We start from the raw sequence: 22,035 nt of genomic DNA, 5'->3' as shown, positions 1-22,035 counted from the left end.
TGTTCTTTGACCTCCTTCATCTGTCTGTCACGGAGCCGATTTGATTGGAAGTGACGCGGGTCCTTCTGTCTCAGGACAAGGGTGCTGTCTGGCACCACGATCCAGGATCTCTCAGCCTGATGGCTTGGCTACTGACTTCTCCGAGTTTGGCCTGCTAAAGCTTTCTGGTGACTGTCTGCTTATTTTGGAGGCGGCAAGAGCTCCGTCCACGAATGCCTCCTATGCGTGTAAATGCAAAAGGTTTTGTGTGTGGTGTAAGGGCCAACCTGGGGTGGACCCTTTGAACATTTCACTGGAGCAAGTTCTGCCCTACTTGTTGCAGTTGGCGGAAAAGGGGCTGGCATTCTTCTCCATTAAGGTACACTTGGCAGCAATTTTTAGATTTACTCGGAAGTGGCATGCAGCGCCTCGGTTAAGTGATTGTCTCATCAAGCATTTCTTGAAGCGGTTGTTTAGGACTTTTCCTCCAGTCAAGAAGTTTCTGCCGGTGTAGAGCCTTAATGTGGTTCTGTCGGGTCTGATGAGACCGCCGTTTGAACCGATGTCGTCAACGCCTTTGCAGTTTTTGTCTTGGAAGGTGGCTTTTCTGGTGGCCATTACTTTGGCCGAAAGGATGTCTGAGTTGCAAGCTTTGGTTTTGGACCCTCCATACTTGAGGTTCTTCAAGGACAAGGTGTTGTTGGCTACTAATCCGCACTTTATCCCAAAAGTGCCAACCACATTTCATAAACTCTCCTCTATTGTGTTGCCCTCGTTCTTTGCTTCAGCCTCCACGCCTGCAGAGCGGGCTTTGCATTCGCTGGATGTCAAGAGGGCGTTTTATTTGAATCATACTCGTTCAGACTTTCTAAACCGCTGCTTGTGGCTTATGGACCGTCCGTCAAGGGACGGGCAATCTCCAAGCAAGGACTTTCTCGTTGGGTGGCATCTGCTATCTGGGAAGCTTTGGAAAAGATTCCGAGGGCACACTCAACGAGGTCTACGGCTTCGTCGGCGGCATTATGGTCCGGGATTCCACTGGTGGACATTTGCCAGGCGGCGGCCTGGCCGGTGCCGCATACCTTTACTGAACATTACTGTCAGGAGCAGCAGCATGGTGAGGATGTGCAGGTGGGACTTGCTGTTAGGCAGAAACCTGTGCAGTTTCCTTAGGGACCACTGCAAAAAAGTTTAAGACTATAAGAGTAAGCAGTAAACCCAATTGGTAGCAGTCCGCACCACCCATATTTACCTGGTAGATGTGGCTGAGCAGTCAGACTTCTCTCAAGAAGAGTTAGGCAGTATATAGAGTATACACAATAGGGCTAAACATACAGTAGCACAAGCAAACCCTGAACAGAGCTTTGGTATAAAAGTATATAATTATTTATTTAAAAACACACTTGTAAAAATACACTGGCACTAATATGTCAAGCAAGTTCAAACACAGTCACTAAGTATATATACACCTCCCTAGTTAATTATTCGACAATTCTAGGTTAAGACACTACTTATTTAGCAAAACAGAGGTGAGCGTATAACCGTAGATGGCACTCCAATAATTTGTTTAAAAAGGGAGATAAAAGGCAGAATAGGAAAATGACACAGTACCAACACTTTTAAGAAACCACAGCAATTCAAGAAAGACAGGGTCTACTGTATAGCAAAAAGTTCATAGGCCAGGCCCACTCTTGGAGAGAGCAAGGCGGAATGTGCCCAAGATCACACAGTGGAAATACACTCAGTCTTTGCAGAAATGTCAAAAGAGGTTGGATCAGTTCAGAAAGGTAATGTTAGCAGGTCCGAGGTCACCCCAGGATGGAGAGTCAAGGATTTACGGGACACCTCGGACAATCTGTTGCAAGGGAGACCAGGCGGGACACAGTACCTGAAATGGTGAGAAAGCTCCAGCGGGAGCAGTTGTTCCTGGCAGCGGGTGCAAGTCGGGGCTTCGTCCAGAGGAAGAGATGATCTCCATGTGGAGGAAAGCTTCAGCTCGTTGCACTGCCAGGGAAGAAACCAGCTGCGGAGTTTCCCGGTTAAAAGGTAAGACCCTTTAATTCGCGGTAGTGGTGAAGCGTGGCTATCCGACCGCCGGGGTGCTTGGCACGGGCGATTCGACCACGAGACGATCCAGGAAGGCAAAAAAGGCGAACTGGTTGGTCCCACCAGCTCAAAGGGAAGAAGACTCTCCTGGAAGATCTCCTCTGTCGTCGGGGAAGTGGTGAGTTCGTCCAGGAGGGCTCCAGCTGTGGTGTCGTCATTGTAGATGGCTCAGCTTCTCCCCTCTTTGGATTCTTTAGGTCCTGTGGCGACTTCTGAAGTTCCAGTCCCCAAAGTCCTGCTTTCATGCAGAAAAACCCCCATTCATCAGCCTAGCTGTCACTCAAACATGCGGCTCACCACTGGGCCAATCACGCAAGAGTGCAACTTGAGTTGCCAAGGCAACTCAGTCCAGGGTGCCTAATCCCCCTCCCACACATCCTGTTGACCCCAGACAGAGTGGCACTATTTGGAGGGCTTCTGTGGAGAAGCCCGCCAAAAAGTGGAACAAAGGACTCAACTTGGGTTAGAGTTTCAGAGGCGAACACAAACGCCATTTCAAAACCGAGTCCTGGCAAAAAGACCCAACCGGGGAATAAATATTAAATAAATAACCCGGCGGTATCTTTAACATTGCACCAAAAAGTGGTGCATTTAAAATGAATGGGAAAATCCCATAGGAAATATTCCGGTGGAATATTTCGCGTGGTATCCACTGCCACCAGCCAGAAACTCGACAAGGGGGGACTCGACGGTGCCCCCTTGGAAAACAGACCCAGGGGCAATCCAATTACCCCTACCAGTACTTCCACAATATGATGGTTTGTACTGGTTCTGTTCACACTTTGAGACTAGAAAAAGCCAATGGTGACTTAACATGCCCTGGGAGACAGTAGTCAGTCCCAGGGTATGGAGTCTATGTTTGGGGATCACTATGACACCCCTGTGTTACTGCACTGAGGGTGTTGTGTAACACACATACCAAGAACACATGAAGCCCTATGGAGTAAAAGACCCCATAGCCCATAAAACACATTACATAGTCAAAGGACATTCTCAAATCGTGCCTAAGAGTGGGAGAAAGAGTCTCACTCTTAGCAGGAGAAAAAATGAACCCCAAAAATCCAGCAAAGCTGCTGGGGGACTCACTAGGTTTGGGAAATTAGCTTTAACAGAGAATTCTCCCTAACACTTGCAGTCCTGCAACGCCTGTTTCAATAAGGTAAGCCCCGCAGCGTCGGGGTTTTTGTTTGAACTTGATCACTGGATGGGTTTCTTTGTCTCAAGTATGTGATTCTGTTCCTATATTGGTTTGCATTTACACTCCACCTTGCATGATGGGTACTGCTATGTAATCTATTCACAGCATGTGAACCCATGAAAGATTCAATGCTGGCTGAAGGGAGTAGTTTCTTACCTGTAACTCCATTTCTCCAGCGTTGGTATCTTCCATGGATTCACATGCGCCCGCCGGCCGTCCCTGCATGCAAACCTGGTTCGGGTTGACTCTACTTTGGAGGTTAAAATCTGAAGGGAAGCCGCGGGGGCAGGGCTATTTGTACCCTACGTCTTATTGGTGGTGGCTAAAGCACCCAAAAATGACGTTGATAGGACACTGAAGTGTTGAAGTTTTCCATAGGAAAACACTAAGTTAAAATGACACAGGTTCCCAGCCTGTCGACTGGGAATATTCACAGCATGTGAATCCATGTAAGATACCAACGCTGGAGAAATGGAGTTACAGGTAAGAAACCACTCCCTTCTTGCATCTTTCCTTTATTTTCTGTACTCGCTCACGCTTTCTCTTCAGGCTCCCTCATGGCAGAAAGAAACAATTAGAGGGATAGTGTTAGTCCTGTCCAGTCAAAATCCCTTTTCAAACTTGGAAAACAAGATGCAATACTCCACGACTTTCACTAGATGTTGGACTATATGCACAGCATGTGAATCTAGGCAAAGGTGAGGTGCAAAAAAGGCTCAAACAGGGTCAGCCGTTTTGAGCACTTTAGTGAAGAGAAGACTTCCCTGTGGTATACGTTTACATGAGTGTACCCAAAAGGTGTGACATAAAGGTACCACTTCCATGAGCTTGTTTGCAGGAGAGGGTCGAAGCCCTTGCAGTCAAAATAAAGGGAAACTTGTTTCCCCTGCACTGCTAGACATAAAGCACAGCATTGAGGCGAGGAACTCCTCACTCCCAAAATTCAGGTCTGGGTCACAAAATAGTGAGCAGGTAGGCTGGGAGTCGCATTGGGAAACCTGCAAAAGGAAAAATCTTTCCTAACAATCCTTGGGACAGTTACTAATTAAAGCTGTTTGCTTTTAACACATTTTGATGTAGTTTACAAACTAAAAAGCCTAATTGGACATTTTGTCACCTGCACAATAGGTCTTTTGAATGCATATGTATGATCTTTGTTGTATGTAATCTTTCTCAGAGTAAAGTTCCTTTAAGAAATTTGCGGGCCTCAATTTGTGTATTTTGTTTCATTTTAGTACTACAATGATTATGGAGACATCATCAAAGAAACGCTGAGCAAAGCAAGGCAAATGGATAAGATTCAGTGTGCCAAGACACTTATTCTCAGTTTACAACAGGTATGAATGTACTAACCTCTTAACTTTTTTTTCAAATTTGCAAAGGGCCCTCACAACTGAGACCACTGGGTGAAGGATTGTGTTCAAGGTGCTGCACGTGCATGCTTATTGATTAAATGTTAAGTTGTTTATGGGATATTATAACTGTTACAGTTTCTCAGTATCTGCAGTGAGTGTACTAGAGTGACAATGGTTTGTTCAGTAGGGCTCTGTAACAGAAAAGCATGGTACCATAGTACATTCAGGGGATAGTGAAGAGGGGACAGTTGTGAATAGAATGAGGGTGCAAATGGGGTTTATTTGGACTCTAAAGGTCTCTTGAGAGAGGTATGCTGCTGGGGGTTGTGGGGAGAAGACATACTTGCTGTTAAAGAGGTACACTATGTAATGTTATTCTTTAGCAATTTGCATGAGCAATGTCGACAGAAATCTCATGCTTCTTCAATCTTTAAACACCTATTGATTACAAGGTAGTTGCAGGACTCCATAATTGCATGTTTGCATTTGTTTAGAGTTTGAGTAATCGCCCGCTGCCTAGTTGCCCTTGTGGGTACTTAGTTGCTGTTACGGCAGTTTCATTTTTTGAAAATTCGAGGACCACTTTTTAGGGTCCTTAAAGTTTTGCTTTTTTGGGTGGGAGGGACCTGAAAGTCCCTCTTTAGTGGCAACCCTTTTTTCCTTAGTTTGTGTATATGGTCCTGGGTTGCACTTTAGGCTCCCAGTCCCAGGGGTATTTAAGCATCCGGTTTGTGCCCTAGGATATTTCTCACTCTGCATTGGTTTTAGGATGGAGGCCAGTGGCAGCTAAGTCAAGTCTGGCTTCACTAAGGGTGCAAACCATTTAGGTACTGCTGTCTGCCAGTTTTTGGTTTCGTTGCGGGGACATCACAAGGCAGGCTTAAAATGGCCATTCTGCACACATGGATTGTTTGTACGCTTAAATCGCAGCCTCCAAATGGCTTTTTATTGGTTTAGACCAGTCCAAACCTTTAGGCTGTCCATATACAATCCTTAGGGTTGGTCTAGGTTGAGTGTCTGTTTCAGAGATTGTGAATGGGGAGCTGGCTTTGGCCATCCTCTGTGAGTGGTGGTACCCAATTATTATTATGGTATTTATTGAGCTCTGACCTAGATTCGAGAAGCAAGAGTGCTTTACAGAGGGATACAACAATACAGAACGGAGGTAACAGAACAGATATACAGCGGGGATAGGCTACAGAGGGGTACAGAGGAGCAGTACAGCTGTACCGGGTGGTGGGGAGGAGAGAGCTGGGCGGCTTCTAACGAGTCAGGTGGTGCGAGGGGCGACACGATGGCCTAGGTGATGGCCTACGTGTTGAGGCGGAGAGACTCCTTGAAGAGGTTGGAAAGGGCAAATCCTGTACCGAAACTCTTGCAATGAATATTTGGAAGAGTCTGTTTATTTACCTGCTGGGGGATTTCCTGTGTTACTGCAGTTTTAGGACCCCATCTAGAGAGGTGCCATAAACATTTTAAAAAAGGCACTCTCTCATAGTGAATCCCACCACATATATCTTCCTGCTCTTCGTGTCACTAAAAGAAGCGTAGATGCAGATGTCACTCACTCATCAGATGACGGTGCAAGTCCAATCCTTGCGAATCGGACGTCTAGGGCAGAGTGGGAAGAGTTTGAGGCAAATGATGTCTGTTTGAGAAGGCTGCTGTGGGTACGGTTTTGACGCCATCAGTGAACTCTGCTATGTCTTTGTGCCTGGTTCAACCGGCACAAAGGCACCCAGGGATGTCAAACAACCTTTTTTGCTTGACCTCCAGTGTAAAGCCTGTATCCGTGCCAATACTGCCTTCACCACCTGCATCGGTTCACAAAGCCCCTTGTCTGTTGGAGATTCTGCAGGACCGAAGCTACGTGCCAGAGTGTGTACTGAGTTCTTCCACTTGATGCAGTCGATCTAAGATGGGGGAGGGAGACCTGATCCGTTTTGGAATGGTGCCACTGGTTGGCTCGCCCTGGGCTCATGACGTCGAGCTGTAGCGGGCAGCTCAGTATTTACCCCCTAGCACCCATTACCACAAGGTGGTTGAGAAATTGGTCGTAGCGCTCAGTCTAAACCACTATTGCAATATGAATTGACTGACATTCTTGACCGAGGACTGCAGGTGGAACGAGTTCTGCCGGTTAATGCCACCATCACAGTTCCAACCATGTGTCTTTGACAACGTCTGTGCTCTACGCCGGTGGTCAACGCGGAATTAACAAAAACAAGCCATCGAGAGGACAACTGTGTGTCTGGCTCACCCTGACCCCGGGGGACTTGTGCAGGCCCCAACAGTTAACTCGAGGCCTTCTCCCTTAGCTTCGAACCTTACCATGAACGAAATCGAAGGTTAGACGCATTGACTAAAATGGTGTTTGCCCTAGAGAGCAAGGCATTAAAGGTGTTCAATAACTCTCATGCTTTTGCCAAGTACTCGCATATACTGTGGTGCGCACATCACTGAAGCAGCCAACCACTTGCCAGTGAGCTTGGCGGGGGCAGTTTCTTGGACATTGTCAAGAGCTGGGAAAAGAATTGCATGCCAGATGTCGCTGTGCGGGTCAGCCTACCTTATGATCTCTGGTTTCTGAATGTCTAGGTGAAGCTCCTTGTTCCTGGCTTTTGATGGGGATCATTTGTTTGGCCCAAAAGACAGAGTGATATTTAAGGATTGGAAGCTGGCAGCGAAGTCGCTGGGGCTTACCATGCAACATCAACATGCCAAGCAAAGTGTTTCCATTGGCTCTATGGGTGAGGCACGAGGCGTTATAACACCTTCTCTAGAAGGACACAGCTTCCTTGGACCAAGCAGGGACAATAGCCAATCCCATGGCAGGGGCCAGAAAGGGGTGCAGTCAGGTGGGCTACCCCTGCTGCAGTGTCTGCACCACCCACATTTCAGCAACCTCGGAGGTCCTGCCCTCCCGCCCCTCCCCGATGTATCTCTCGTATATCTCGTTGGAGGGAGAGTCTCTGTGTTAATGGGGAAATGGAATGAGATCACTTGTGACGCCTGCGTCCTACAATTGTTTGATGAAGGCTCTTGTCTGCCATTCCTCTGGCAAGTCCCGACAGCCTTCCACCACCCTCCCATCACCCGGAAAGGGAAATCCAGAGGAACTGTAAGGCCTTCTCTTGAAGTGCCAGCTGAAGAGAAGGGTTTGGTTCGTATTGCTGTTACTTCCTGGGTATCAACAAAGTAGGAGGACTCTGACTCCGTCCCATCCTGGACCTTGGGGCCTTGAACAAATTCCCAAGGAAGGGCACATTCTCCTGCATGGGGTCTGGCATGGATTCACATGCTCATGAATATTCCCCGTCGTCAGGCTGGGAATCCTCGGTAAAGAAAAAACCAGTATCAGTTTCGTTTCTGATCTGTCTTTCGTAGTAACAACCAATCACTGGTCTCTGCGTCATACTGACCACAGCCAATGACTGCCCTCTACCGAAGCACCGCCTCTGGCAGCCATCTTCAGATTTTTACCGCACGTTCATGTGTTGGGATCCTCGTGCTATTGCTCTCGAGCGTTAGTGCTATTTTTTTCACGTTTTTTCTCAAAAACTTCGTTTTTTCGGTCAAAAGAGCCTCAAGCTCCACCGACTCTCCATCCGATCAACAGGGACCCGTGTCGGATTCGTCTGCGCCCCTCAAGGGTGAAGATTTAGTCGAGCTATGCTTTTGGAGGACTCCAGAAGTTTCTCAGGCCTGGTCATGGCCCAGGAGAAGGGAAGCTCGACGCCCGGAAAGCTGTTCAGGGTCTGCCCTGGATGCCAGCTGCAGAACGTCTTCAAGGAGGACGAACACTCTTTTTGTCTTTACTGCCTACATGAGGACAAGACGCACGTGGAGAAGGACTGTGCGTTTTGCGGTAACATGTCGGAGCGGACCATGAAGGACAGCCATCAACGTCTCGCCAACTGGCTGGAAGGGAAGAGCCCGTCCGGCGAGAAGAAGAGGAAGAAATCCGAGCGGTCTTCTAAGAACTTTGAGGACGCCCCGGCGACGGGGGTCCAACATAAGGCCAAGCACCGCGAGTCCGCTGGCACCGGGAGCGCCGAACGGTCGGGCTCTACGGGCGCCAGGCTGGGCGCACCCTCCCCGGCACCATCAACCACGAGCCAACGCTCTGGGTCGGGTAAGAGGAAGGCCGAGCACCCAGCGAGGCTCCTAGAGAGGCCCCGGTCGAGCTCGAAGGCGGAGGGGGAGCGAGGCACTGTCTCCCCCCCCCCTCAAGGATAAGGCGGTGAGCGCACCTAAGGTGGTGAAGGCCTTAATCCATCCGGCCAAGCCCTCTATCGAGTCTGTCGCGGCGGCCCTGGCTCAGCCTGTGGAGGCTACGCCAGTGGTGGCGACCTCGGGGCTCAGAGTCTCCCTGCCACCTCGGAGGGAGTCCTCTTTTGTGCCCATCGATAGGACCCCTGTGAAATCCCCCGTGGGGAAGAAAAAGGGGGGGCAGGGCATCGTCGTATATTCGGCCTCAACCTCGGAGGAGGAGCTGGTCGAGGTCTTAAGCCACGGCCCCTGATCGCCCGTCGGATTCCCCTCTGCCAGCGCCGCGAGACAGCTTGGCGGCCATTTTGTTGGCTATACAGTCCTTATGCTCAGAGATAAGGACGAGTCTACCGTTGCCGACGGAACCTCTCCCGTCGGGGGACCCAGAACCGGGACCTTCTGGTGTTCCCCCTACCAAGAAAAGAAGGATCCACCCTCTGCCTCCTTTTCAGCCGTCGCGCCCCATTCCAGCCCTCCTCCCCGTCCACCCGACGGGATGATACGGGGACTGACACGGCAGCGACGGGTACGGACGACGAGGTATACGACGAGGATGTACCGTCGTCGCCTCCCACCAGGGCTTCTCCGCCCGACGAGATTGGATCGTTCAACTCCATGATCACCAGGGCATCCGAGCTTTTCCAACTCTGCCCTGAGGAGAAGAAGGAAGGTTTCCTTTATCAGCGGCGCGAGGCCAAGAGGAAGACGGTCCTCGCAGTGCCTCTATTGGACGACATTTGGGATGAGGGCCTCACCCTCCTCAAGAACCCTTCTACGACGCCAGCTAGAAGAGACCGGTACGAGAAAAAGTACCGGGTCCCGGACACGGCCCCCCTGTGCCTCCGGGCGCAGCCTACCCCGGACTCCGTCGTCTCCGCGGCGGCCAGGAAAAAAGCGGGGGGGGGTGCGGCCTCCACATCGACTTCCCCACCGGACGGCGAGGGAAAGAAATTGGACGCTATGGGACGCAGAGACATCTCGTCTGCAGCGACGACGATTAAAGCGGCCAACGCCTTGGCTATCGTGGCCCGCTACGACAGGGAGCTCTGGTACAAACCGGCTCCCCTGCTGGACTTCTTGCCGGACGACAAGAGGGCAGAGGCCCTGGAGATCCTGCAGGAAGGTGAGGTGGCTTCGGACCACGCCATTACCGTTGCGACGGACATCGCCGACACTGGGTTCCGCCAGTTGGGCAAAGGCGTTTGCCTTAGGCGGCGTGGATGGCTCAAGGCTACGGACTTCCGTCAAGACGTTCAGACCAGAGTCCTGGACATGCCCTTCGATGGGAACAACCTGTTTGGGAAAACAGTGGACGATTCCCTTCAGGCCATTAAAGCGGACACCGAGACGGCCCGGGCCCTTGGAGTTCTGCAACAACGACGGACGCCCTTTCGGAGCAGCGGAGGCAAGGGCGCCTCCAAAGGTTCCGGCGGCGGTTTCTCCGCCTACCGTCAAGCGGCCCGCTCGTCGTCTCAGGAGGCCTACAGAGGACGAGGCAAGTCTGGCGGACCCCGCCGTCGCCGCCAAGGAGGTCAAGGCGGCAAAGCCTCGTCGAAGCAGGATTGAACCGGCCGTGGGGTCGGGCCCCCACCGAAGCACCCCGGTGGGAGGCCGGCTGGCGAGCTTCGTCAGCGTGTGGGAGTCCATCTCCACCGACCGTTGGGTGCTGGACGCCTTGGCCCGGGGCCACGCGCTCAAGTTTCAAAGAAGGTGTCCGCGCGTCCCCCCCGTGGCCAGGAAAGAACTTCACGTCCCTCAACTTCTCCTGGAGGTAAAGGCGATGCTCAGGAAGGGCGCCATCGAACTCGTCCCAAAGAGGCTTCGGGGCTCCGGAGTTTACTCGAGATACTTCCTCGTGAAGAAGAAGACGGGGGGATGGCGCCCCATCCTGGACCTGCGACGTCTGAACAAGTTCATCAAGGCGCAAAAGTCCCAGTTCAAAGCCCTCCCCTTCGGACTACGGTCGGCACCCAGGGTGTTCACCAAGTGCCTCGCACCGGTGGCGGCGCAGCTACGCCGCGAAGGGATCCACGTCTACCCCTACCTGGACGACTGGCTCATCCGAGCCAAGACGAGGGAGCTCGCCGTGGTTCACACGGCGAGGACCGTCCAACTTCTCACGGACTTGGGATTCTCCGTGAACTACGCCAAACCCCACCTGGTACCCGCGCAAGACGCTCTGTTTCTGGGAGCGAGGCTCAACGCAGTATTCCTTCTGGCCTCCCCGTCGGAGGGGAGGACCAGGACCATCCTGGGCAAGGTGCAGCGGATGTTGGTGGCCGACGCGGCCAAGGTGAGGTCCATCAAGTCCCTCCTCGGAATGATGTCTTCCTGCATCTACCTCATTCCCATGTGCAGGCTCCGGATGCGCCCGTTGCAGGAGTTCCTGGACGCGCGCTGGATCCAAACGACGGGCAGCTTCGAGGAAAGGATCACACTCGACGAGAGTTTCCGACGAGCGATCTGGTGGTGGGGCACCCGCGCGCATCTGACGGCGGGCATGGACTTCCAGACCCCAGCCCACCAGGAGACAGTGACCACGGATGCCTCCCTGGAAGGGTGGGGAGCGCACACCGAAAATCTGCACGCAAGAGGCCTTTGGCTCCCGACGGAGAAATCCCTACATATCAACGTCCTGGAGCTCCGTGCAGTGTTTTGGGCCCTCAGGTCCTTCCTTCCGTCCCTCAAGGGCAAGGTGGTGAGGATCTTCACCGACACCACCACCATGTTTTACATCAGGAAACAGGGCGGAACCAGGTCCCCAGCACTGTCCAAATACCATCGCCGACTCGCTCAGCAGGGAGCTGCGCTCGTGCCACGAGTGGGAGCTACGGCAGGATCTAGTGGATTGCCTCTTCCGACGGTGGGGCACACCCCAGATCGACCTGTTCGCGACGGCGATGAACTCCAAGTGCCTGAGGTTCGCCAGCAGGTTTCCCCAGGCGAGGAGCATGTGCGATGCTTTCTCGTTCCCCTGGGAGGGCCTGTTCCTCTACGCGTTCCCTCCTTTGCCGCTGCTAATCCGGCTCGCCAACCAGCTCAAGAGGTCACGGTGCAGGATGATCCTCGTCGCACCTGCGTGGCCGAAGCAGATATGGTTCCCAGACCTTCTGGACTTGTCAGCGTCCCCGCCAATCAAGCTGCCGGTGGACGCGGATCTACTCTCCAGGGAAGGAGGCGCCATCCTCCACCACGACCCGAAATCGCTGAACTTGCAGGCCTGGCTCCTGCAGCGCTAGAGTTTGGAGGATACGACATACCGGCCGACTGCAGAGAGGTTCTTGCAAAGGCCAGGGCGTCCTCGACTCTTAAATGCTACGGACACAAATGGAAGAGGTTCTCTGTCTGGTGCCACGCACAGAAGATTAACCCTCTACGGATTACGGCTCCCCAAGTACTGCCGTACCTGCTGACGCTGGCCAAAGCTGGACTGGCACACGCGTCCATCAAGATTCATCTTGCTGCGATCTCCCGATACACCAGAACCACGGGCCGGACGTCCTTGTGGTCTCATCATCTGGTGAAAGAGTTCATGAAGGGACTGTTCAGATCGTTCCCGCCGGTGAAGGCTCCGGCCCCGGCGTGGGAGCTCAACGTGGTGCTGACCAAGCTCATGGGACCTCTGTTCGAGCCTCTGCACTCGGCCCTGTTGAAGTTTCTGTCGTGGAAAACAGCGTTTCTTGTGGCCATCACCTCCGCACGACGGGTGGGAGAGATCCAGGCCCTTTCCTGCAAGGCCCCGTACTTGACTTTTCACGACACGAGGGTAGTGCTCAGGACGCACCCCTCCTTCATGCCCAAGGTACCGTCGGACTTCCATCTCAACGAACCCTTGGTGTTGCCTGTGTTCTTCCGGTCGCCTTCGTCGCCGGCTGAGAGGACTTTGCACTCGCTGGATGTGGCTAGAGCGCTGAAGTTCTACGTAGACCGCACAAAGTGTTTTCGGAAGACGTCACAACTCTTTGTGAACTTTGGACCTGTCAATCAGGGGAAGGATCTCTCGAAGGCTTCCATTTCCAGATGGCTCTCCGGCTGTATCATGTACTGTCACCGGTTGGCAAACCGACCGCTGCCTGGCCGTCCGAGAGCCCACTCCACCAGAGCTATCGCAGCTACCACGGCGTTCCTATGTGGTGTGCCCCTGCTGGACGTATGCAGGGCTGCTACGTGGAGGTCGACGCACACCTTCACGAAATTCTACTGCGTCGACCGGGATTCCAGGGAGGAGTCCAGGGTCGGCCAAGCAGTGCTGCGCAACCTGTTCGCCTGAGGTGAGCCTGGTGAGGAGCTAAGGTGCTTAATGTTGAGTTTGATGTAATGCTTAATGTTGAGCCTTTGCCACCTCCCGTGGTTGTGCATGTGTGTACTGCTATGTATTCTTTATTCATGAGCATGTGAATCCATGCCAGACCCCATGCTGGAGAAGGAACAAGTTACTTACCTGTAACTGTTGTTCTCCAGCATGGGTCTGGCATGGATTCACATGCGAACCCTCCCGCCTACCCCTCTGCGGCTCTTCACTTGGTCATACTGGCACTTCACGTGCTTCCAAATCTGAAGATGGCTGCCAGAGGCGGTGCTTAGGTAGAGGGCAGTCATTGGCTGTGGTCAGTATGACGCAGAGACCAGTGATTGGTTGTTACTACGAAAGACGGATCAGAAACGAAACTGATACTGGTTTTTTCTTTACCGAGGATTCCCAGCCTGACGACAGGGAATATTCATGAGCATGTGAATCCATGCCAGACCCATGCTGGAGAACAACAGTTACAGGTAAGTAACTTGTTCCTAATGTACCCAGCACCCTAGCAATTGAAGTCACCTGAGGGTGTAGATAGTGTCTGTGGGCCACCCCAAAAGGCTATCTACTGATTTAACAATATTAAGAGTGTGTACTTAAGGTAGTGTATTTGAGTGTTACTATTATATTGCTCCCTTCTGAAGAAGGCATATTCTGACTGATACATTAATAATTGTTAATTCAAGAAACCGTGAGTGTAAGAGTTTATTTGAATACTTGTAACTGTAAATCTCTGTGTAACTCCACTACAGTTCACATTGACCCCTCTTGAGATCAACCTGGCTGCTTAACACGCTACCAAAACTGTGTAGTACAAGCTTATACCAAAGGTTGGGTTGCCTATACCTGTAGTCAGAGTTTTGTAGTGTTCCCAGAGGGTACTGCATGCAAACTTTGCCTAACACCAAGTCTGGGAAAATGTTGACATTCTGTCTGATACGTGTACTGGGTTTCTCCATTGCTATGATTTCCCATACTTTTACCCACCAGCACGAAATACCCCGGCCTTCTGAGGTCTTCCAAAAGCAAGCCAGATTTATTCTTGTGGCCATCAGCAAGTGTGATATTAAATCTGCTCTATGGCCCGACATCGAGAACATGCCATCCTCTGGGATATCCCCCAACAACAGAGTCAAAGGGGACATGGGGGAGTAGGCTGCCTGTGATGTCTTTGATTTTCGAGCGGATCTCCTGCCGGTAGGTCTGCATAATCGGGCAGTGCCACCACATGTGAGTTAAGTCCCCCAGTTGACCGCTGACATCCCATCAGTGTTCCGAGTAGTCTGGGTGGAACGCATGTAGTCTTAGAGGGTACTGGGGGGCGGGGTGTGATATACCACCGAAAACATATTTTGAGGGCTCCCTCTTTGATTAGGGTGCAATGGGAGTTCTTATGTGCCCGACCCGGAATCTTCAGCCATGATTCTTCTGGGATGTCTAGACCCAGTTCCCTTTCCCAGTGCGTCCTATAGGTATGGTAATGGTATGGTCATGTTAATTTGTAAAGCGCCTATACACAAAGCAAGTGTTCCAAAGCGCTCAAGGAGGGAGGGAACAAGGAGGGTAACAGTCTTTCAGAGCCCTTGAAATTCTGAGACGATAGTCTGCACAGGTAGAGTAAGTGTATTTAACACATGTCAGTGGACAATTCTGGAGTTTTCTCAAGTGCCTTAAGTTGCCGCCATGCAGGGTGGGAAGACGGGAAAACAAGAACAGACGACCTTCAGGCATTGTACGTTCAGATTGTGCAAGTGCACAGACGGTTACAGGGGGGAGAGGTGGAGGCGGGGAGGGTCCAAGTGCGCTCAGCGGTACTGGTTGGGGTAAGTGCAGAGAGATGCCACTCTTGGGTCATTGAACAAGTGCAGTGATAAGGCGAAGTGCAAGGCCCGTAGGCAAGTGCGAGAGGACTGGCGGAGGTGCCTGGGACCTGTGAGACTGAGGTACACCAGGCCGCCAGACATCAAGCTGTATGGAAAATGAGGGAGGGAATAGAGTAGAGGGATATGTTAGCAGGGTAGAGGGAGAGAGGAGGAGGGGGAGGAGAAGAGGAATGTCTTAAGGAGTTTCCGGTACTTAAGGAGATCAAGCTAAAGACAGGGGGCGGCCCCTGCTGAAGTTAAAGATCTCCCACCAAATGTTTGCTTGGGGAACCAGCTCGCTCGCAGAAGGTTGGAGGTAGAGAAGCGGAGAGCTCGGGAAGGACAATATTTAGGTAGGCATTGTTTCAGATGGGTAGGTCCCAGGCCCCAGAAAGGCTTGTGGACAATGCAGAGGGTCTTGAACTTTATCCTTACAGCCAGTGGAGGAATTTCTGCGCCGGGAGAGGTGTGGCCCCTGGGCTTGAGGCCAAGGATAAGTCTTGCGGTTCTGTTCTGGATGAGTTGCAGATGCGGCAGGGCAGAGGCAGGGAGGATACGAAAGAGGCTGTTTCAGTAGTCCAGCCATGAGAGAATCAGGGCTCTGACGACAGTGAGCCGCTGGGAGAAGGTGAGAAAAGGAAGAGTACCTCTGAGGACTTCTTAGAGATGTCCAAAATGTGAGTGGAGAATGAGAGTGGAGTCTAAGATGAACCCAAGATTTTTTGCCTCGCATGTGGGTGAAGGCGAATGGGCCAAGGGAGGCCTGCCAGAGTGAGAGTGGGAAAGCAGGAGTCCTAATGCGCACCATCTCAGTCTTTTTTTATTATTTTTTTGGTCTTTTTTTTCCAAATCTCTTTATTAGCATGTCAAAGTAAATCACAGAATAGTCAAATACAGAAAGGAATAGTTAACCAGATAACACAAATCAAAACCTCATAATGAAATAACATATCAATAAGCAAACATAATCAAATAATCCCCCCGATATACCAAGAAACTTCATTTATGTAAACAATAAAAGAGCAAAATACAACAGTTAGTCATCCAACATCGAACACACACACACACACACACACCCCTCCCCCCCCCAACAACACATAGACATCAAACAAAACTCCCAAAAGGACAAAAAGGAACCCCTCCCACCTTTTATTAGTTATGTCTTCCTTTTTTCACTTCATACCCCATTTATTTTCCATCCATACCCCTACCTCTGCATCATCTCTACCCACAACTCATACAAATCCATAGCCTACATAGTCAATCATACAAGGCATTGAATGGACCCCAAATGAGACTGTATCCCTCGTCTTCTTTGTCTTTCGCTCTAAAGGAAAGCTTTTCAAAATTTGATAAGGTGCGCAAATCAACTAACCAATCCTCCACTGTAGGCTTCTTCCTAGTTTTCCAAACCCGAAGGATCAGTCTCATGGCCACCGATAAAGCCTTATTTATCCAACCACCATATTTCAAAGAACGCCTACACCTACCTCGACGTAAAAATAAGATGATGTTCCCACCCGGTCTCTGTAAAACTACATCTAAAATTAAATCAATCCTATCAATCACATCAACCCAGCAATCTCGAACTCTAGAGCAATCCCAGAGAAGGTGTATAAGGGTACCAACTTCCTTTCCACATCCCCAACATAGATTATCAGCTTGTAGCCCTAGTTTAAACATTTTAACTGGTGTCCAGTATACCTTACCCACCACTTTCTGCCTAATCAGACGCAAGTTCAAATCTGTACCCACATTGGCACTTACCCTAAGAATATCCTTGCATTCCCCGTCTGTAAAATGTATATTTAGATCATCCGACCACACCAATCTTAATTTATCCCATGCCTCAACATGTTTATTTTCCAATTGCATAAAATTCATATATCTACGTACTGAATACTCTTGGCCTGTAAGCAATTGACGCAGTGCAGGTTTGGTTTCTAATGAAACACCAATCATTCTTTGCCCCAGACAAATCAGGGAGCTCAGGTCATTATATTTTTGTCTCGCTCGTTCATGCAACCCATATTTCCTCTGTATGGCTTCAAATGTCAAAAGATGATCACCATCTAACATATCACCTACTGTTAAAATCCCCTTCCAAACCCAAGTCTGCCAAATCAAACATCTGTCGTTCAATTGTAAGACCTCATTATGCCAAAGAGAAGTATCTTTACTAAAACCATATGACTGGCCATTCTCTCCAAACCACCCCCGCAAGGTTTTCCTGGTTGCCACTATAGACTTCAACTTCAATCTATTAACCGACATATTGCCCATAGTATAAAGGCTATCCAAACAATAAGGACTGCAAATCCCGCTCTCCATGCGCAGCCAGATAGCACCTGCGAAGTCATCAGTCATCAGTCGTATAATCTGTCCCCTTCTTAAGCAGAAACGCCTTACAGTATTTATAAAAGTCAGGATATCCAAAACCACCTTCATCCACACTTTGCATCAACATAAATCTAGGGATCCGCAGTCTTTTACCCAACCCCCACAATCTGCAAAATCTGTTTTTTGGAAATTAAGAATGGAATTGACTGAAATATATATATAACACTTTCAGCAATAAAAATCATCTTTATTGCATTTATCTTAGCCCATAATGACAAATGAAGTCTCTCCCATCGTCTTATTGGATACACAATTTTATCTACAAGGTTATCAATATTAAATTGCATCATTTTCCTCAAATCACCAATGATATATATATATATATATATATATACCAAGATACTTAACACAAACAGGGGACCATTTGCAATTCCAAACCTTAAAAATATTGTTACTACATTCATTAGACAATGGGAATATCTGTCTTGTCCCAGTTTCTTATGACCCGAAATATCACCCACTTCCTCAAACATCTGTTTCAGAACCAATCCACACTGTTCAAGATTACATCTCAGTCTTACTGGCGTTGAGGAAGAGGTTGTTTGCATAACACCATGACTGTATTGCGGACAGTCGGATATGAGCGAGGAAGAGGTGGTGCGTGAGGGTAGCCTGAAGGAGTTGCGTGTCATCCCCGTAACACTGGAAGGTAGAGACGAATGTGGCAATCACACGTGCCAAGGCAGCTATGTAGACATTGAAGAACCAGGGGGATAGGTTAGAGCCCTGGGGCACGCCACAGGTTGAGAACGTGATGGACGAGAGAAAGGACCCAAGTTCCACCTGGGATGTGCGGTCGGAGAGGAAGGAGGTTAACCACGCCAGAGCCTGACCTGTGATTCCCAGGGTGTCAAGAAGACGTGCAATCAGGATGTTGTAATTTACCTTGTCAAAGGCAGAGGAGAGGTTGAGAAGAATTAGGACAGAGGGAGAGTTAGTGTGGAGATTTGAGAGCAGGTCTTCACTGATGGTCAGGAGAGCAGTTTCTGTGCCTCTGGATTCTCTAAAGCCAAACTGATACTCGTGGAGGCAACCAGCAGATTCAGTGTGGATGGTGAGCTGAGAGAGCTAGCTTCTCCAGGGGTATTCCCAGGAATGGGGTGATAGAGATAGGGTGGTAGTTTGCTGGAATGGAGGTGGTCAGCAGAGGGTTTCTTAAACAGAGGGTGCACAACTGAGTGCTCTAGAGAAATTGGAAAAACTCAAGTGGCAAAAGAGATTGCAGAGATCAGCCAAGGCTGGAGCGAGAGTCAATGTTGTCCTTAATGGTTTTCGAGAGGCAAGCGTCCACCTGTTTGGATGAAGCCTTCATAGACCGGGCTTGTCTGGCGACCTCATCAGGTGTGGCAGAAGTGAAAGAAGAAAGGAGAGGTGGTGGAGGTGCCAAGGTAGGCTCCAGAGGTGTAGGTGTGTGATGTGGTGTGGAAGTGAGAGAGGAAAGGATTTCTTGGGTTTTGCAGTGATGTGTGCAGCCAGGGCTGAGCAACAGTCAGGAGAGTCCAGGTGGATGTTGAGGATGAGTTGGGAGGAGGAGGGGGCGGAGAGTAGAGAGGAGGCCAGGTTGGGCCATTCTGAGAGGAAGATCGTGGGCCCTCCTGGTGGGTGATAGAAGAGGGCCGTAAGGAGCAAGGATTTAGGCGAGAAGGAGTCCATGCAAACTAGGCCCTGAGAGTAAGCCTGAGTGAGGATGATGGACACAGGTATCCATTCTGGGAAGACCAAAGCCACACACCCTCCTCCCGGACCCCCCTCCACCCTGCCCCCTTGGGCCTGGGCACAGAGAGGATCTTGTATAGGGAAGCTTTTCTCTAGGCAAAGCATTTTCCAAAAAGTGGAAACCTTGTGACTCTTACCCTGCGCTCTATTCCTGCTGAGGAACGACAGCCAGCCTGTTTAATTTGATTGTTGGATACCCAGTGCCGTAGCTGTGCACAGCAAAAACACTCTGCCTCTGTGAGATTTAATCTCTCTTGACATGTGTCTTTATACATCCCTCAATCTTAGTCCCCTGAGATTCCCAATGTGCAAATGCCCTGTTGCCCATGCCTGGTGAGAATGCAGGATTATGAATCACCAGAGAAAGGGTGCCCAGCCCTCACCTAAAACCCAGCTGAGTGCATGCTTTATCCCAGTTTTGTAGCATAATTTAAGTGGTCACTAGGGGACCCTTGGTGTAGGCACCTAGACTCTCTGGAGAGAAAGGGGGGTGAGCCAGCTGAAAGGGTGAAATGGCTTGCTCTGTCTCCTTCTACTTCGGAGTCATCTCTTCTGGTGCTCAGTACAGCATCGGAGCGATCTCAGCTGCCTGAAAATACCTCTGAATAGATGGGACCTCAAGCCCCTGGACCGAAGAAGTTTGTGGGGAATTCTAGGGGGTCTGTGATGCCAAGTAAACTGCCCCAATGCCATCTGCAGTTCAAGCAGGTCTCGCTCTGGGATAAGAATTGGCAGTGCCTGGAAGATATACAGAAGCTTTGGGTGCAAGGTCATTTTGACTGCACGGATCTGACCCAGCCACAAACTTCCAACTCATTGAAGCCAACAACCTCCTTCAGTTCTACCAGTCTGGCTTCAGACCCAGATGCAGTGCAGAAACCGCTTCCATTAAGGTGATCGATATTATTAAAATCCTTGATGATGGCCATCTTTGTCACCTGGTTTTCCTTGACCGCTCAGCCGCATTGGGCGCAGACACTCCATGACAACTGATTGCGCATGAGGGTTCTCGATCGTCCTCCGCTCGTTTAAATCCTACTTTGTAATGGCCACAAGTTCATACAAATAGATTCCTCCAGATCACCAACTCTATCTTTCACCTGTGGATCCCACAAGGATACATCCTCTCCCCCTGATCTTCACTCTTTATATGGAACATCTTGGAACCCTCCTCGCGCCACATCACCAATACCAAGATGACCCGCAGCTCTACCTCCAGATCTCCTCCATCCAAGACATCCACATGCTCAATACATGCCTCATTGAGCCAGTCGAAGACTGAATTCCTACTGCTGACCAACACCACTGAATAAACTTTCATCCAGACCTGGCTCCCTGATATGAACCTCAACGGCTTCGCACCCCAGGTTGGCCTCCTACATGAAGTCCTAGTGTTCAACATCGACGGACACCTCTCCTTGAAACAGCACGTAGAATGGATGATCCAAATGGCTTGGTACCAGCTTTCTCTCCTACCGAAAATCAAGCTCTGGGCTGTGACTGTTCATTGGTTCCACAATGCTGGGTGGTGGGGGAGTCGTCCGAGTGGAAATCTCGTGAAATGGCCAGCAATTCAAACTATATATGGAGATGGCCTGACTTCTGGCACGTAACAATGCCAAACAGGGTTGATAAAACCAGACTCTGTGTAAATGCTGCAACCTGGTGTCTGAGAAAGCATGTCCAGACCTTTATTATCCCACAGTGAATAGGAAGCTGTGGGAGCCATCATTATATCCATCAGAACATATTGGCTCTGGTGTGATGAATTGCCTACTGCTATCTGGGAGTACAGGGGTGAGTATTTGCTAAAGCGCCTACTGAGTCTGACACTATTAATAAACCAGCAGTGATCCCAATCATAAATGTAAAACGGGCACAGCCCGACAGGTGTATGTATGCCTTTGTTGCCTGTTTTGGTAACGTGGGCCGAGGGCAGGCTATACTCCTCTGGAGTGGCGTCGGGCATTAAGGATACAACAAACATAGTAATAGTGCAGTGGTAATAAAAGGTCCAGCCAAGCTTCTAGACTAATGGGACATTTAATAAATACTAATAATGTACAAAACTAATGAAACAAGTCCCACCCCTCTAAAGGGAATGCAGACGTTGAGGAGAAAGCGGCACTCTGATTGAAGACAGTTGTAGGCAGTCTATTTCAGCAGCATATGTCATAAGTACTTGAAAGGGTCTTGAAAAGGGCAGATTGGGGACTGATAAGTCACTAGGATCCTTTAAGGTGGACCGGGCGTCGGGACCACTGCAAATGTATTAATTGCTAGTCTTAGGGGCTCAATAGTGTCAAACTGGGCTTCTTGGTCCTTTTTCACAGTCGAGCCTGCGTCGATATGTTTGATTTGTCGAGATGACTTTGAGGTAGGGATCTCTATGGATAGAGTTGGCACTCAAGATTCGTATAGTGGGCGGCCATGTCAAAACAAAAGGCCCACTGGGTGGAGTCCACATTAAGGCAGGCTTGTTTTTCGCTTTAGGTTCAGGTTTGAGATGATCATTCTGTTGGTTCGAATCAGTGCTTGGTAAGCAGAGATTCTGACATACCCCCTCAGCGAGCCAGTAGTTGAGTTACGGTGGTGATGCACTCCACTGGGTCGAGTTTGCAATGAGATGGTTCGCACTTCTTTGCCAAAAGCTGCACTGTACTTCCTGTAGCACTTTAAAGTGATTTGAATGAGGTTAAGCCAGCTCTAGTGTCGTGATGTGGTAAACCAAGTTCTGAGCTGCTACTGTGTTGCGGGGAAGCCCGGCCCACGGTCTCCAGGGACAAGGCGAGTCCTTTGTTGTTCGCTTCCACTTCAGGATGATTGGCTGGTACCTACAGGGTGTCC

At 50.1% G+C, this 22,035-nt stretch overlaps 1 protein-coding gene across 5 annotated transcripts in view; it reads left to right on the top strand.

The window, feature by feature from the left end:
• Positions 1 to 22,035, top strand: part of STAG1 (STAG1 cohesin complex component) — a 2,120,576-nt gene that overhangs the window by 1,827,366 nt on the left and 271,175 nt on the right. For all 5 annotated transcript variants that reach the window (XM_069618021.1, XM_069618024.1, XM_069618022.1 and 2 more), the window contains one exon: positions 4,519 to 4,620. In XM_069618021.1, the coding sequence (XP_069474122.1) occupies positions 4,519 to 4,620 (102 nt within the window). The remainder of the gene's footprint in view (positions 1 to 4,518; positions 4,621 to 22,035) is intronic.

This window comes from Ambystoma mexicanum, chromosome 10 (assembly GCF_040938575.1).
Source record: "Ambystoma mexicanum isolate Mex_15411 chromosome 10, UKY_AmexF1_1, whole genome shotgun sequence".
NCBI classification, from domain to species: Eukaryota; Metazoa; Chordata; class Amphibia; order Caudata; family Ambystomatidae; genus Ambystoma; species Ambystoma mexicanum.
Note: the sequence above shows the minus strand (reverse complement) of the source record. Positions and strands in the feature narration are given on the sequence as shown.